General features: G+C 40.7%; 1 protein-coding gene across 1 annotated transcript in view; it reads left to right on the top strand.

The window, feature by feature from the left end:
* The window catches only part of NTNG1 (netrin G1), a 147,198-nt gene that overhangs the window by 61,285 nt on the left and 67,940 nt on the right, over positions 1-17,973 (top strand). The window contains exon 3 of the mRNA XM_058808749.1: positions 166-806. Coding sequence (XP_058664732.1) covers positions 166-806 — 641 coding nt within the window. The remainder of the gene's footprint in view (positions 1-165; positions 807-17,973) is intronic.

Raw genomic sequence — 17,973 nt, 5'->3', positions numbered from 1 at the left:
AAACAGCCAGTATTAATCTCATTAAGATAAAGTTACTACTTGCAGGCATTTGTTTTTTCTTTCTTGACTTTCCTCCTGGAAAAAGCGGTCCTCAGTCAAGAAATATCTTGTGTGTCACACTCACCTCTGTGGTGCCCCTTGTAACACTGCTTTGCTCTTTTCCAGGGGAATCCCTACATGTGCAATAATGAATGTGATGCAAGTACCCAAGAACTGGCTCATCCTCCAGAACTGATGTTCGATCTGGAAGGAAGACATCCCTCCACGTTTTGGCAGTCCACAACTTGGAAGGACTATCCAAAGCCTCTTCATGTTAATATTACCCTCTCCTGGAACAAAACCATTGAGCTTACAGATAACATAGTCATCACCTTTGAATCTGGCCGTCCAGACCAAATGATCCTGGAGAAGTCACTTGACTATGGACGAACGTGGCAGCCCTACCAGTACTATGCCACAGACTGCTTAGATGCTTTTCACATGGATCCAAAATCAGTGAGGGATTTATCACAGCACACAGTCCTAGAAATCATTTGCACAGAGGAATACTCTACTGGGTACATGACAAATAGCAAAATAATCCACTTTGAAATCAAAGATAGATTTGCTTTTTTTGCTGGACCTCGGCTTCATAACATGGCTTCTCTTTATGGCCAGCTTGATACCACCAAGAAATTAAGAGATTTCTTTACCATCACAGATCTGAGGATAAGACTGCTTAGGCCAGCAACTGGTGAAATATATGTTGATGAGCAACACCTGGCACGCTACTTTTATGCAATTTCAGACATAAGGGTATACGGAAGGTAAGACAATATATAACTTTAGAAACAGGCATATGTGTTTGATTTGAGAAGGTATTCAAAACTATTTATTTCCCCAAAGAAGATGATATTTTCTGCCAGTGTTCATTGGAAATCTGGCTCAACTGAAGGCCACTGCTGTCATACCAGAAGTTTCTTACTCAGTGGCACAAGTTCTGGGTGTTTGCTGGCACTCACCTTGGATCTGGAGCCCTGGGTCTCACAGGCAGGATGGTTCAGGTCTTGGCTCAGGAAGTCACCCTAGCAGTCGAACACTTTCTTCTCTTATGTAGTTGGAGTCTGATCCAATGGCAGTTAACTAAAAACAGAGATTCTGTTTTATCATTTGACCTTTCCAGGTCTCTAATGTGAGCTGTGATTGATACAGCAACCCTTGCCCAAACCCCTTCCACTAGGTCCCCTTCCTTGGCTGTGGACAAGGAAAGCAGCAGAGATTAGCGCCCATTCCTTCTACTTTAATTAGCTCTGAAATGCAGAGAAGCTGAATTAAAATGGAAAAAACCCAACAGTGTTTTAGGTAGACTGATTTGAATATAACAAAGATGATTATTCAGCTGGGTTCAAGACAAATGGTTACCTCTAGGGCAAGTGGTGGCTAGTATCAAGTGCTGTAGTCCCAAAAATAATAACTGCAGTGACATTCCTATCAGAAATTTTGTTCCCAGCTCAAACTAGCAATTGACTGATGCCCTCAAGCAGGAGAATGATCCCTTTGTATGGGTCTCGGATGCCAAGTTGTTCAGAGGAAATAAGTGGGATCACCTCTATTAGCAATTCACTTGCCAGTCTGATATACCTTTTGTTCCTTCTCTGTTTCTCCTATAAGGGGTTTAAGACTTCCTTTTTAAAATACTTTTTTCTTCAAGAGAATCTAAGTATCAAAACAAACAGAAAAGCTAATCTATCTTGGAAGGTCAGGGACTTTCTTTGCAGACTCAGAATTGAGTGAAAAAAATAGTGATTATATAAAACGGTGCTGACTGTTTTTCTATTACTCCTGTAGTGAAAATCAAAATCATCAAAATACATTTCTTAGGACTGGAGATTTAACATGCAGTTACAGTCTTCTGTGTCCACATCAACTATATATCCGCACGTACAAAATTACTAGTCTAACATTTGAAAACCTAAAATAAATGTTGCTGTTTTAAGAATTCTTCTTGCAATGCTCATTAGTTACATTGTAAATTATTTTTCAGAAGTCTCTTGGGAGGGCTAAGTGGATCATGAACAGCTTAAGATACTGTTGGAAATAGTTTGGTAAAATTAGCCTCAATACAGAAAAATAGCACCTATTTAATGTGTATATTTTCTCCTCTGGGCTCCCTCCACATAGGTTAGCTCTACATCATCAGAGGCATCATATCAAAGCTCAGGATTTGTAGGTCCTTAGGCTTTAAGGAAAGCCTGTTCCCTGTCTGAAAACCCATTTGGAGCTTAGTCTGACTTCAATTAGATTATCATTACTTTATCAAAGAAAGCATCTGAAGGATTAAAAAAGAGTGCATTGCATGCAAATTAGAAACAGAAACCTTCTGAGCACATCTGGGGCTCACCAATCTTGTGAAAAATTATCTGTAGAAATGAAGCATGACTGTACGGAGAACTTATCTGATGCTGATGCTTGTTGTCTAAATGCTGCAGTAATTGGACATGTACTTTAAAAGAAGTATCTGATGTGTAATAGTACCTCAGAAGATTAGATTCATGTGAATTCTTATCACTTTTCTGCTAATGAGAAGAACAGCTCTTTTGGGATTTGGTGCCATTTCCTTCAATAACTAGTGAGCCTTCCTTGTTAAAGGCTTTATGGCTTGCTTGCTGCTGAGCAGCTGTGGGGCTACAGTACACAGCCCCTGGTTGTTCATTTGCACCCATTGTAACTTGCAATGAGCCCACTGTTACCTAGTTTTAGGTATTTTTTGTCTCTTCCAGAAACTTTATGGCCTTTCCCCGCCAGAGTCTCCCAATCAACAATCCCAGCATGTGCCCTGGCATGGCCTGAGCATGGGAACCAGAGGAGGGAAGCAAAGGTTACCAGGGTAGTTGTGCTGCAGTTTCCAGTTCAGCTGAGTTTTCCAGCTCTTGCTCCTTAATTGAGAATGTATACTGGAAATTGTTACAAAATTATTTTGTTTTGCTACCAAGATTCATATTCTGGGCTTTGAGACCCAGCTATTTATATAAATTTGGTAAAACTAGACTAGATTATTCCATGAAGACAGGAGGTTACCAAGGAGCTTGACATGTAGTGGATGAAAGATGCTGGCAGCCACTTTAAAGCTATTCCCTTTTCTGAAAAACATAACCTGTAGGTCAAATACAGTTAAAATCACCAAAGCTCATAATAGCATATTTCTAAAGGCAGCATAAAATGTAATTTGTTTCACACTGTGTTTTAAGCATCAATGACAGTGAAAAGCATCTATCTTAAAGCCACTATGTTAAATATACAGGACTATGTGGTGGTTAATACTTCACAATGAATTCTACGCAGGAGATTTGCCCACTTAATATAGGTTTGTTTTGTCATTGCTTTGCATTTTGGTGTGAAATAAGCCTGATGTATGTTGCATTAGAGATGAAAACCTGTGTATTCTCAATGAATGCCTTTTCTCCTCTATTACCACCTGTTTATTCTTCTTCAATTTACCACTTCCATTGTGTATTTATTAAGGTGATGAAAAAAACAAAACGTGGCTGTTAGCAATTTCAGCAACCCCATTGTGCTCCCATTATTCAAGAAACCTAATAATCCACATGAACTAATTCTGACTTACTGATGGTCTGCTTCACTAAATCAGGGTGATTTTTTCTAGTGAATAATGGACGATGCAGTGTGCCAGTACCTTAATTAAAGAGAGCCTCTCTTATTCTTGATCTTATTTTAATTTACAGGGTAATACTACAATAATATCACTAATGGAAGGTACATTAAAGGGCATAAAGTAGCATTAACTGTATTAAATTATGGCACTTGTGTTAATTAACTGCTGAAGCAAGATGGTCCTAACAGCTAGAAAGGTCAACTAATGCATAAATAAAGTCTTCTGAGATGGGAAGCTAAGAAAGAACAGACATTTTCCCCTCATCTGGCCTTGCTGCAGAGGATCAGAGGGTGCCCTGTGCCGCAGCCTCAGGAAGGTTTCTTTCACTGTGCTGCCTGCAGAGGTGGCCCGACCCGTCTGCAGCCTCTACCTGTGTTCAATTCCATGGGAAGGACAGTCCTGGCAGTAAGCAGTGAGGTACAGCTCCCAGTTTTAAACCTATTTTTGTTGAAGTTCACTAAAATGCTGATAATAATTCCTTTGAAGTCAAGCTCAAGGTTCCTAGCAGATTTTGGATCAGACTGCTGAAGGTTTAACCATGTTAATTTTAAAGTAGTTTTGCTCTAACTTCTATATTGTCAGTGACATGTACATTTATACACTGTAAATTAACTGTAATTCAGGGTGCTTGTAAAATCCGTGGTCCCAGTGGGTAACAGAATGATTGGCTGGGTAAAACAAAGGCTCTTATTGCTTTTGAATGATTAGGTTTTGATCTAAGAGCCACCAGTTTCTTTGTGACACCAGAATATCCAGTCTCTGCACAATGCTATTAAGCCCTCTGGAATTTATTTTTATACTCTTCTCGCCTTGAAGCTTCTGTATTTAAGCCCCAGGGTTTTCTGACCGCGTCTCAGCTGCGGTTGCAGCCCCAGCTGCAATAGAAATCTCTAACTCACAATACACAAATGAAAAGTAACCTCAGTTTTAGCACTTCCTTGCTCTCACTTTATCTATTCGAAATTCAAATCCATCTCAGCATCTGAATAAATTAATCTGAAGGAAAATATATTTGCTACTGAGGGGGTTGGGGCTTTTTTGTCTCCCTGCTCAGCCCGCTGCTCCTGCTGGCTGTGAGGCTGAGCTGCTCCTGAGGCTGTGGTGGATTGGGGTGGGTGAGGGCCTTGCTCTGAGTGGGAGCTCACCCTGCAGCTTCAGGCACACAGTTCCACCAGGCAGGCTGGGCTCTGCTGACTGCCATCCTCTGGCTTATTCTGCAGGTGCAGTCTGTGGATGGATTAACTGGAGTAAATGTCTATGTTACTCTGTCATACACTTGGCAACACTATATGATAATGTCCCTATGTAATTTACCCCAAAAGCAGAGCTTTGCCCGAGGGAAGCTATAATCTATAGAAATGCTGTAGTCTTATTTATAATAGAAAATGTTTTAATTGATGTTCAGCTCAGAAGCAGACCATCAATATTAAGATATGTAGGCTTCAAGCTTTTAAGGACACAAAAAACTGGATGCCATTCTTTACTCTGGTAGTTATTTACCATACTTGAATACTCTTTGTTTTACAGGAACACTTGCATAAGCAGCTTTTCTCCTTTGAGATTTTCACTAGTATTTGGAGGGAATCTAGCAGTTTCTCTGATTAAATTATAAACTCATTAGAGAACAGGAAAGAAAAAGAAGCATGCATTTAAGAGCATGTCAATTGATCTGTAAGTCTCAAGTGCAATTTTTGAATTTTTAATATATCTACTGGAGTATGTCACTAAGGAGAATGGTCCTTCATTTTCTGTAAGCAAATCTAGGGTCATCAGGAGCTGAAATAAATGGTCATGGTGTTTATTCACACATGAACAGTCTCCAGGGGTTTACTCAGTACGGGTGTCCTGAGTGGGTTTTACTGGTGCCTGTGTTTGGATAAAACTGATTTCTACCCTGCATCCTGATGGCACAAGTCCTGTCCATCACCTTGGTGTGGCCTCAGTCACAGTGGCTGGAAGGGGAGCAGAGCAGTGGAGTCTGAATGCTGTCTAGGACCCTCATTCTGCTATATGCTTTTGAAATGAATCAGTGGGTTTAAATCCCCAGGTTTCACTTATCACTTAGCTCATTAGCATCTGGTCATCTTTTCTTTTTTGCAAGACATCAAGTATTTCCCTACTGATGTCCCCCAGCTGTCTTTCAAGGAAGCTCAGTATCATGCAGGATCAGGGTTATTGAGGAGAGGCACCAAACCTTTTGTAGTATAATTCATTTTGCCATTGAATATTAAAGGAGTAGAGATAAAAATCCTGATGAAAGAAATGAGGATTTTTCTTTCTGTATTGCTTTGTATGCTGAGAAGCAATCCAAAGAGCCTTCTGAATAAATTCAGTGATTCCAATAGCTTGCAGAAACTTTCTTTCCTTTAAGCTTTTCATTTGAAAAGAGTGCAATTTAATGCAAACACTGAAATAAGCTTAAGGATCTCCTGTATCACATATACAAATGATTTCTGGCACAGGGATGTCCTTCTGGCTGAAGTTAAAGCTGGAGTGGTACAACATATTATCACATTAAAAGTTTAAAAATTTCCAACTATATCACAAGTAATAGGAGCTACCATTTTTTAGGCATGGGTTTGGGGTTTTTTTAAGTTTGCATTCTGATCCTTTCCATGGGTACCAGTGCTGTGATATTGCCTGCCATTAGTTTTGTTCATGTCAGTACTTGACTGCATCTGCTTAGGAGCTGATTCTTCCTCGACACTTCTCAGTGTGTGAAGTGCCTCAGAAAGGAGTAGCTGAACACAAAATATCCACGTACTTTCTCTTGACATAGGTGATCCTTCTCTCTCTTTTGTTTTGGATTTTTTTTTGTAGTTGTAATAAATAACCCATCATTCAGCTGTGATCTAGGGAAATACCTGAAATTAAGAGAGTTACCCCACTGCCTTTCCTCCTGTTTCCCTTTAGAATGGTGCCATAATATGCTCTGTATCACTCCCTGTATGTTAGAAGTTAAGTATTGAAACAAGAGACCAGTCTTGATACTCGTTTCAGATGCCATCCTGTAAGTCAGGAGTAATGTGAATGAAGTTACTCTTATTAACCCACTGAGTTTCAAATGCATGTAGGAGGAATGAGGGAAAACAGGTGATGAAAAGGAAGGGAGGACAGAAGGAGCAAAAGGGGGGGAAAATGAGGGAGAGAGGACAGAAGTCAGAAGGCTATCCCAGCTTCTGTTTAAAAAAATGAGAAAAAAACTCACACATCTCAGTCTGCTCATATCCATATGATAGAGCTGATGTAAACCAGCCAGTTCTGTCAAGTCCAGTGATACAGTCACACCTATTCAGAAATAGAAAATGAATTAGTAAAGGTCAAGGTCTAATGGTATCATTATGTGGGGTCTGCAAGACCCTTCCTGCCATTCCCTCTGGATCCCCCTCAGGGATTTTCGTGCCTCAGCAGTAGTGACCTGTGCTCAAAGGGAATCATCACAGTCCCTATTTGATCACAGCAGGCTCTGGTGAAAAATCCTCAGTAAAACACAGGTGAAGCATATTGTTAACTGGGCTGAGCTACAGGGGAAGTTTTCAACACTTTCCTACAGATTATCATCTAGTTCATGGAAAAGTAAGGAAAGAGCTCCAGAAACAAATGGCAATGCTGCAATTTTAGCAGGCAGCAATAGTGTCAGGGAAAAGGAGCCGAAGAGTTACACTGCAGGTCGAATTCCCAAGAGAAAGTCTGGCTGCTGACGCATTCAGGAAAGCAGAATGCTGGCTGCAGCCCTTTGCAGGAGAACAGGCTGTGTCCCTGGAAATTTGTGGGATATGGTAGAAATGAAAGGATGTTGAGTAGCAAGAGGTGTCTTAATGACATTAGGAGGGAGCAGGAACTGCTGAACCTCTTGACATACTGCAACTCCCAAATGAGACCACCTGTAATTTTTGCAGCATACTGAGTCCTTGGAGCCTTAGAGTCAGTCTGTCACCAGTACCTGGTTGCTCACATAACAGTTCATCCAGACTTTTTTGCTGGAAATGCTGCTATACTCTGGAGTAATCCAGCTGTACTTCACTGTGAATTATTTTGACATATCTGGGGTGGTGGCCACCATTTTGAAATAAGCGAAAAAGTGAACAAAAACCATTTCAGGATAAGGCATATAATCCATAGCTTCATACTGTAGGTTACATCTGATCAGGCCTTGGGACATACCATGGATAGCGCCATACATGGCATATAGACCTGCCCATGTTCTAGTTGTGGAGGGCAGGTTTCTAAAGTTATGTTCTTCCTCTGAACTCTTGAGTCTATCTTCTGACTTTGATGTTCATGTCAATGTCAGTCGTTGTCAGCTTGTTCCTTGCAAACTCCCTTGAAGACCTTGTGATTCTTTTCATTCTCTTAAATCCATTTCTGTGTTTATGGTAGCTCTGAGCATACTTCCTCTCTGCTAAGCAGCATTCCCACTTCCACCCTCTCCAGATGTGTGTTATCCTGTAATACGGGCCAGTTGTCTGATACATTAGGATTTATAAAGTACTTTGAAACACACTTAAGAAGGATTGGTAGAGAAGAATAATGGATTGTTATAATCTACCCTCTGTCACCATCATTCATAAAATGGCATGTAAAGGAGTGCTGGTGGAAATATTAATGATACCAATACTGTCTCAATGGTAAAGTGACCTGAAGGTTCACATTTAACTGCCACAAAATATTTCTATTACACCACACATTAAACCTAATAACAACCAAGAAGATTAAATTTTATCACAATAAGGATCTATACATTGAGATATACATCTTCACACTCAACTAATTAGTTACCATCGACTGTTTTTACTTTGCTCGGTGACATGTGGTATATAAATCATTACAATATGTTAAAAGCAAATGGTTGGTAATAGGGTAACCATCTGCTCACTGTTGGAAAGTTAGCAGAGGAATATAGTAAGCTGTACTTCTAGTAACGATGCTAAACTCACATCCCTGAAATACCAAATATCTAAAAACAGCTGCCTCCACTAATGCCAACACTGCTAATATGTCTCTTACCCTTTTCATTTTCAGAAGTAAACCACATATTGTAAGAGGTAATTTTGTTCTTCAGCTTGAACTTGATTTCAAGGCTAGAGTCTGTAACAGCAATGTGAACCACCGTATTGGAGAACCTGATGTTTTCCTTATATTGTGCCGAGTGCTTTTGAACTACCAATAAATAATCAGGCTGCACACTTTTCTCAGGACACCTTTTCATCCACAAATATAATTAAACCCCCTTCCTCTGCTAACCCCAACTGCCAGGCCATTTTTGAGGGATGACATTATTTTGTAAGTGATAGATAGGTGGCATGTTGCTGTCTGGTAACGTATTATGCTGGAGACCATCAAAGGGTGCCTGCCATCTAATAGCCTCCCATGCCCCGTGAGCATTAAAGATCACCACTGCAAAGAGGGATCAATTATTTTGCCACAGACATGTATTATCAGGGGCTGTCACATACCTTCATAATGAGGTTTCCTGGATACCCATGCCACAGAGTAATGCGTTGGAAAATTAGCAGTGGGGCAAGAGTGAAGGACTGCCTGCCAAAGTTGAGCTGTGCCTTCAAGCCAGAGCAGTCCTTCACTCCTTACACATTCAGTCATCTGCTGGTCAGGGTCACTACCACAGTGCTGATGTGCTGGCTCCCCCATCAGTAATATATTGTATTACCACCTATCAGAGAGATTAATATGTTCCTGTATTGAATTCCTGAGATGTGGCTCTCAGCATTAAAGAAGCTGAGGAATTAATTTGGCTTCCACTGTCTGAATGGAAAAGAAGTTTGTGCTTTCATCAAAGTCAGACGTTCGTGCTGCCGTGGCTTGCTCAGACCACGGTGGGAGCGAGGATGGAGTTTGTTCAGGAGGTTACATCTGGCATGGCTGTGTCTGATTTAAGATTGTGCTTCCAGGGAAGCACCTGCAGGGGAAGAGGCTGCAGGAGAGCTCATTAGCCTGGCAGTTTCCCTGTCCCAGAATGAATTACAGGATAAGATGTGTGGTCTATAGGGTCCCAAAAAGCTGCGGCATTGTGTAGGTGTGCTGTCCTGCAAAGCTTTTCAAGTTTAAAATGTTACAAGGAGACTTTTTGTGCTAACACATTTTCCTTTGTTACCTTTCAAGAAAAGAAGCGCCAGCTGAAGGCTGCACATGTTTGGTGACTCCATTTTGATTCACAGGGAACACTTGCCAGTTTCAAAATGGGGTGTCTGCTCTTTAAAGTAATTGGGAGCATTTATAGACAGGGATGCTTTGATGAGGAGCGCTTCATAATACCTCAAAGGCATGGTGCCAGAGCAGGGAATTTGATAAGCCGAGGTCCTGAATTGGATTCCAGCAATGGTCACAAGTTTTAAGAAGCTCTCATTTGAAATTGCAAGCAGAGGAAAAACAGGATTCTTTCTCTTTAATTACATTAGTTTTATTGAACTGAAGCATTGCTTCAGTTCCCAGAATACTTTATATATATTTTAATGCAAGTTACCAGATACAGAATGGTTGCAGGACTGTTTATTGTTTCTGACTTTTATAGGTGATAAAACAGATTTTACTTATTTTTCCCTTCAACTCTCTTGTGCATTAAGGATCTTTAGGTGTTGGGATGGTGTTTACTGAAATTGTCATAACCACAGTAATTTAACTTCTTTGATTTGGTAATGGTTCTATAGTGCTTTGGTTTAGGCCTTTTCAGAAAAGCTAATCCAAGCACATGAACATGCACTGGAGTCCAGGAAGCTCTGGTAACCATTTGTGCAGGAGAGGAAACATGAAATTCATTCCCTCAGTAGCTGATCTTTTTTCTTTGGCCTTAGAGTTCTCTCATATTTATTGAACTGTGGGCTGTTTCTTCTCCTAGAGCTAGAGCTGTTGATTCTGCCATGTAAGCACAACCATGAATTGACTTGGAAAAGTTGTTTTGTTTTTTAAAAGAGATTATCATTTCTGGTCCGCATTTAGAGCACAGCAGGTCCCACAACCTGCTGTTCCCTTGGGGGAGTGGAGCCAGCAGGAACAGGGAGCAGCAATGGCATTTGGGCCTGGGGACAGAGCTGCAGTATGACAAGGCATCTGCTTTGCCAGTGACCCACTTGGGGAATCCTCCTTCCCCCGTCCCACACCCCGCATACCTCCAGCTGCTCATTTCTCACTGTCTCTGAGTCTCTTTTCCATGATGTGATCATCACTCCTTCAGTTGTAGCTCATGGGGAGTCGCTGCCCGAGTGCCTCAGAGACGGAATGGAAACGTTCAGGAGGAACAGCTCCCTTTGCAATAAAAAAGTCAAGCTATTCTATTTCATCAATGCAGAACATTGCTTATCATTTAACAAGCTTCATTAAGGATCCTGTGTTTATGGAACCATGCCTTCCTTCCTTTGAATGCCCCTGAAATAATTCTTCCAGCAGGACAGCAAAACAGCAAGGAGCCAGTTACATTTTTAATCACTTGTGTCCCCTAGGAATTGCAGTCTGCCAACAAGGGCAGCTCCTTCCCCTCTGCAACACAGGAGGAGAACTAAAAGATGGGAAGCTGTGGTTTGAGAATGGTGGGTTACAGTTAGTAATGAGCAAAAGATCAAATCATCTGCACTAATATTCTGCTACTGAAAATGTTCAACCTAATCCAGAAGCTGGATGGGAGGGGCGTTGGGGCAGGTATGACTAAGAGGCTTCATCCTCTTTTTCCTGAGTGGTGAAGGGGGAGTGGAGAAAGAGTTGGATGAAATGAAAATTAAAATGAAAAATAATATTTCATTTCCCCTCTAGTATACATGTCTTGAAAGAAAGTTTCGATAATGTAGAACCCTTACACACCCAAAGCAGTTTGTATCATTGTACCTTCTCATCAGGTAGGTCAGTTAGACACTGCAGGAGTAACCCTCAGTGTGGGTTCTTTCCAACAGTAATCCTTCCAGGTGGATGACAGCAACAGCCTCCATTCTGCCATGTACAAATATCTCATGCTTCAGACTTGATGCCTTAAAATACATATTGGAGCTTTAGGGTTTTAAAGATACTGAATCACTCTATTGAGAAAGCAGATCCTGCAATACCTCATCTTTCCAATGGCTGCTTTTGGAGACTAATGCTGACTTTGTGGTCTATATGTTGGTTTGTTTGTTTGTCTGTTAGTGCTTCATAAAATATAGATGCTTTAAATAGGATAGATGCGAGACAGTGATACCACGGGCATGACAAAGGGCTCCGAGTCCAAAGGATTACCTTTAATGTTCCCTGCTCTCCTGCCTGCACAGTCATACCCGTGCTTTGACTAACAAATGCACAAGTGTGTGGCTGACATTCAGCCTGCTCGTGAATTGTGGAGAGGAGATACATATGCTCACAGATTTTTAGAGACATTTGGCATTTAAAATTAAATTATGTAACAGTGGTTGAGTGCTGACTCTTGGAAAAAATTGGAGATTTTGGAAATTTTGACTGTGTTTTATTATACCAGGGCTTTTGAAAAATCTCTTGCACATATTAGACCACAAAAAAAAAGAGTTTACTGTCACTGAAAAAGATTCAGCAATTTAAAATGGGCTGAGTGGAAAGAGTATCTCTCTCCCAAACAGGAGAGATATCTTTTATACAGTTGTGCAAATACTGCTGCAATGCAAAGTCCACTCTCGATGTCCTGCATGCAGCAGCTTCCCCCTAATTCCTAACACATAAAATGTGTACTTTTTATATCATCATAAACTTAGCACATTTAAAAAAGAAAAACCACAGAAACAGCTGCTATAACTACATTAGTCAAGCACGAAAAGAGAAATAATTGCCCAGAGGTGTAGGGGAGAGCAGGGCACTTGTCCTGCCCTGCAGCCACAGGAGCAGGGGCTGGTAAGACTGAGAGGGGGCAGCTGTTTTGTCAGAGGTGTTCTCAGAGTTCCCATTCTGCAATGCTTGCATTTCAAGAGAAACCTGTTACAGACTAAGACTTCTTTTCTTATTTTATAGAGTTCTTTACCTTCACAAGTAGGTCAGCATCTGAAAACCCAAAGAATATTATGAAGGGGTAAAACTGAGACAAAATACAGGAGTGATTTGCATAAGGGAGAAAAAAAAAGAACAGTAATAGAAATATTGGATTCTCAAAAAAAAAAAAAAAAGCTACATTCAACTTCTGTTAGAAGAACAGATGCCAGAAGCTTGTCCCCTTTGTGATATGATTATATGGCCACTAAGTCATTTGGCTCAGTCAATCTGCTATTTATCATGATAAATCTGTGTATACCAGAAAATCTACAAGTGCTGCCCTTTTTCTCTCCTGATGTTTTTTGCCCAGTTTGCAAGCAGAGAACTGCTTTAACAAGATTTGGGGACACTTCTGAGTCCTGCATACTGCTTCCCCCTCCTGGCTTGCGTAGGTCAACAGGAGAAAATGCTGAGCAGGCATGAGAATAGATGGGGAACGACAATGAACAGCAGTGGTGGGAAAGGAGGGCATGACTGCTGTGGGCACCATCCTAAATTCCAGTGAGCTGCCTCCCTCCTTCCCCTCTGCAGCCCTCATTGTCTGAGAGAGAGAACACAGCTACAAACATATCAGCCAAACAATAACTCCTTCATCCCCAGAAGTGTTACTTAGAAAAATATTTTCTAATGAAGTGGCCATTATGTTTTTCTTCTTGATTTTTTTATTTGCATAATTCAGGGAGTTTGTGATAATTATGCCCAAATTCATTAACAATAACGTTATGTGTCATACAAGCATTTTTGTAAGGGTTCTCTCAGGGCACTGTGGCTCTTCCTACTCATCAGGACAAATACCTCTTCTTATTTTCAGTGGATGGCAACTCTCTGTCCGTGTGCAAACAACTCAAACAGCACACTTATGCCCTGAAGAATGCTTTAGTGCAAGGAAGCTCTCCTTCACCATCTGAGTGTCTGTGCCCCAAAACTGATCCTGTCCTATCTTGCTAGATCTATTCCTGGTAATAACCTGCTACTTGAGAAATGGATACTGCTAGACCTCCCTGTATTAAGGACTTCGGGTTTTTTTTCAAATCGAAGCTCTTTCTTTACCTGCATCTATTAGTTCTCTATTATTTTTCACAGAGCTATTTATTCTATATATGCATATATTTTACTTCCAGATTAGCTCAGTCTTTGAGAAACAGCTTGTATATTTTCCAGTGGAGTTTAAGGCTGAGGAAGACTGCTTGACATTCCAGGGAAAACTGAAAAGTTTGTATAGGATTTTAAAAGCTGTGTTATGCAAGATGGAATTGCTAAGGTTTGTTCTTCAGTATAAACATGTACTGATTGTTTCTGTCAGCAGTATTTCACTGTTGCTTTCCCCTATGACAGCCTTACATTATTCATAAGTTAAAATCTATTCTTTAAATTTTCATTTATAAGAGTTTCCTGGCGGGGGTCACAATATGAAGGGAAGTATTGATTTGAAACATTTAAAATATAAATGAAGTTGTTTAGTTCTTCTGGTACATGGAATACTATAGTCACTGGATCAAATTTGACCCCCCAGCATGTCTGTTTTCACAGACAACAAAAACACATTCCCAGCCTCTCCGTGGACACTACAGTGTCTGTGTGAACATTCTTTGATTTACCCAGTATTTGTTAAAAACAAACATGAATAATAAATGTTCCAGAGCACTTGAAGGCCAAAAGCAATCCCTATTTTATTCTCATCTGACATGAGGTCAGAATTTTAAGACTTTAAAATACAAGGCTTTAAAACTACCAGCCCTTTGTCACTTCAGCTTCCCAAAGCAGTGTCAGCAACCCCTTTTCACAGTGACATACACGAAGTTTCTTGTCCCATGTCACGTAAGTTTGTGGCTTGGACAACTACTAAACCCAAGGGCAGAGCTATTTTGGCACTGGGGGGAAAACAGCATTGGTGGATGAGCAGGCCTGTATGCATGTCCACACGTGTCACCTGCTTGTGTCCACATGTGTCACCTTCTCGTGTCCACACGTGTCACCTGCTCATGTCCACATGTCATCTGCTCGTGTCCACACGTGCCACCTGCTCATGTCCACACATCACCCACTCGCTGCTCCAAGGCCAGTGTCAGAAGCCAGGTCCCCTCTGCCTTTCACCATCTGAGGTCTCAGAGCTCCTTTCCAGCTGCCTCTGGCCAGGACTGCCCAGCTCTGGCCACCCAGCTCTGAGAAATCCACATCAGGCATTAGAAGTCACACCCAGAGACTATCTGGGGATCACCTTGTGGGTCCCTGCCAACTCAGAGTGTTCTGTGATTCTGCACTTAAATTATTCCCCTTCAATTTTTCTTTGGTAAAAAGCAAGTGAAAATGGGACCATTTATCACCTATCTCAAGCATTCTAATACTAAAAAGTATTTTCCCATCTTTGTATAATTCTTCTGACTTTAATACAACATAGTAAAACATTTGCAGTTCTAGCCAATTTATTGGCTTCAAGATAACAATAAATAGTGTCTATAATTAAAAAGTACTATCATATGGTATTTCTGAGAAAGAAAATAAGCTTCCTCTACACAAATCAATAATTGAAGTATATTAGATGAAAGAATTGTTTTCCCAAATTAAAAAGATGCACTCAGGACTTTATTTCCTAAACTGTTTAAAATTACTTCTAACATAAAGCATTGTGTTTGTTGTGTTGTTATAACCAGCAGGGCTAGAAATAGGGTGACCCAGTATCTCTTTTTCAGTATCTTAAGTTAGCTATAGGATGCTAAGTTGCTTTTGTCATACTTCAGCAGCTTGCTTTTCATTGAGTTTTCTTCAGCAAGAGAAAGGATTCATATTTTGGAAGTATAAATTATTCACAGAAGAAATTTCTGCCCAGGATGGCTGAAAGTATCTTTAGAATTTAACCCACATTAGTAAATACTTTTGACTAATTTTTCTAAAAACTCAAAAGTGGTACAATTTTTCCTTTGGAAATATTTTTTCTTTTAAAATTGTCCAAAATATTCTAAAATGCAGTTTAAAATCTGAAAATAGAACTATATATTTTATTTGACACAAATTATTTTTTCCCCTCAGCTTTTTTTTTTTTTCAGTTCAGTCAGTGAGCTGAAAAAATCAATTACTTGCAATGGCACTAGTGGCCAATAATTCGTATCATAATCATTTCAGAGGAAATTATTCTGTGACAAGGAACTTATATAGTATGGAATTTAGAAGTTAAAAAAATTGAGGCTAACATGATAAACACTGAGAAATGTTGTATTGTTTTTACACATTCCTCTTTCAAGTTATGACTCCAATCAAGATGAAAAACCAAAAGAAAAAAAAAAGGCAAAAAGAGGAACTGTAAAAGCTCAATGTATTTTAAAGTGAATTGGGAGTGTCTGCTTTGATAATAAGCAGCTACCAATTCCCAATTACTTTAGGTGGACCTGTGAGGCCTAAGCATTTTAAAAGTCAACCCTAATGAAACACAAGAAAACACCAAGAGAAAACTAGATTTGAAATCTTTACTCAGCTTCCCTTACTCTGAACAAGTCATTAAGCACTCTCAGCTTTGCTGGTTTAATCATGAATACCCTGGAATACAGTCCAGAAGAGAACAGAGCTGCCTTATAATTGTCCTTAAAGCTGAAGTTCGGTGATGTGGTTTTTCAAAAAGAGATCAATTGACGTGCCCTCATGCAAGCACCTGGCACTCGTGCTGCACCCAGCCGTGGCTCGCAGGGCTGGGCTGCAGAGGGCACCAAGGACTGATTCAGCAGCACCTGAGCAACAACCAGCAGAACAGCAGGACTTAGTTTACCTGGGTAAAAAGGTGCCTTTCCAGGGTGGTTACAGCGCTGAACATCCGGCAGTGGCTTCTGTGCAGATGAGGTCAAGGTAGAAATGAGCCTGAAAAGAGAAATGTTAAGGTGGTTTTCAGAATCAAGCATTAGTCTGCACAATTCAAAAATATTTTAGATATTTATCATTTTAAAATATCCACTAAGAGGACAGGCCACTAAATCTCATGCCAAAAGTTTTCATGTCTGGATTCTCAAAAGTGTGAAAAGACAATTGCCTGAATTACATTTCTATTTATGCCTTCACTTACCCCAGCAGTTTCTCTAAATGTCCAAACAGTGTCCAGACATTTCATGGTGATATTGAAAATAAAAGAGTGCTTTTATCAATATTTTTTTTACCTTTCCCCAACACACCTACTATAAAACAAAACAAACAGATAAATAAAAGAAGGAAATCTGATTTTTTTTCTGTTTAAAGTACATACTGGGCTTTTCAGGGACTCTTAGGTCATATGTAACCATTAACAGAACTTAACTGGAAAGAACTTAGCCTTTCTTTTTTGGTATGCTTTATTGCTGGTTGTGTGTATTGGTGGTTCACCTAAAGTAAAGGTGGCCAACACACGTAGCAAAAAAAGGGGATATGTTCAATAGACCTTTTATCTTTGGATAAAAGTCTCACTTTTTCCTGGCTCTTTTCTAAGAGAAGTAAGTGAGTCTCCTGATGACCTGCCTGAAGCTTTTCTGCTGGCTCCTTTCCCTTGCTCCAGCTCCATATGCACGTCCTGCATGGCTCCTGTCACTGGGGTTGAAGCAGCACCTCTGGCAGGGTTAGACAGCCTCCTGAAATGATTCTGCTTTGTGTTTGCTTTTTTCTCAATACAACTCATCTTGGAAACAAATTTTTCCCTGATCTTTGTGCTTATTTAGAAAGGAGGTGAAAATCTCCTCAGGACTTTTTGATTTGTAAAATCTCCTCGCTTACAGACACAAGCATAACCAGAGGGATTTAAAGCAGAGCTGGTCACAACAGATGCCTATCAGAGAATGAGCAGGGGAGAAGGTTCCTCACTGCATCCTGATACCAGCTCCCACAGGGAAACCTTTCCTGTTACTGACTGCAGTAGGAGCAGGACCTGGCTAGTCAAGCTATTCATTTAAGCTATCAGAGGTCTCACTTTTTCAGGTGATCCCTGGTGCCAAAAGCCAGTGTGGAGAGGGTGGGCTATTCTGCACCCCTTCTGTGCCTATATGCAGGGATCCTGCCCTCCCAGCTCTGCAGCAGCCTGGGGTGCAGAGGTTCCACCAGCAAGGGCAGCAGTGAACTCTGGACACCCCCTGCCCCTCCAGGAGCACTGCTCAGAGCAGCACAAGGTGTATTTTCTCTCCCTTGGAGGCAGCCTGTTCCAGCCCATACCCCACTCTTCCATGTGTATCATCCACAGCAGTGACTACTGGGGACACATTTGAACTCTTAAATGAGTCTTTGGGAGGTCTCTTAAGCTGAAATGCTTTAAAACCTTTTAAGAAGAGCAGCAGATGTATGGCTTCACAGAGCTGGTTTCCCTGGTGTTGAATTCTGTGTGCACCATGGATATCTTTATGCTG

The sequence above is a fragment of the Ammospiza caudacuta genome, chromosome 7 (genome assembly GCF_027887145.1).
Source record: "Ammospiza caudacuta isolate bAmmCau1 chromosome 7, bAmmCau1.pri, whole genome shotgun sequence".
In the NCBI taxonomy this organism is placed as follows: Eukaryota; Metazoa; Chordata; class Aves; order Passeriformes; family Passerellidae; genus Ammospiza; species Ammospiza caudacuta.
The sequence above is the reverse complement of the archived record's forward strand: the minus strand, read 5'-3'. Positions and strand labels throughout refer to the sequence as shown.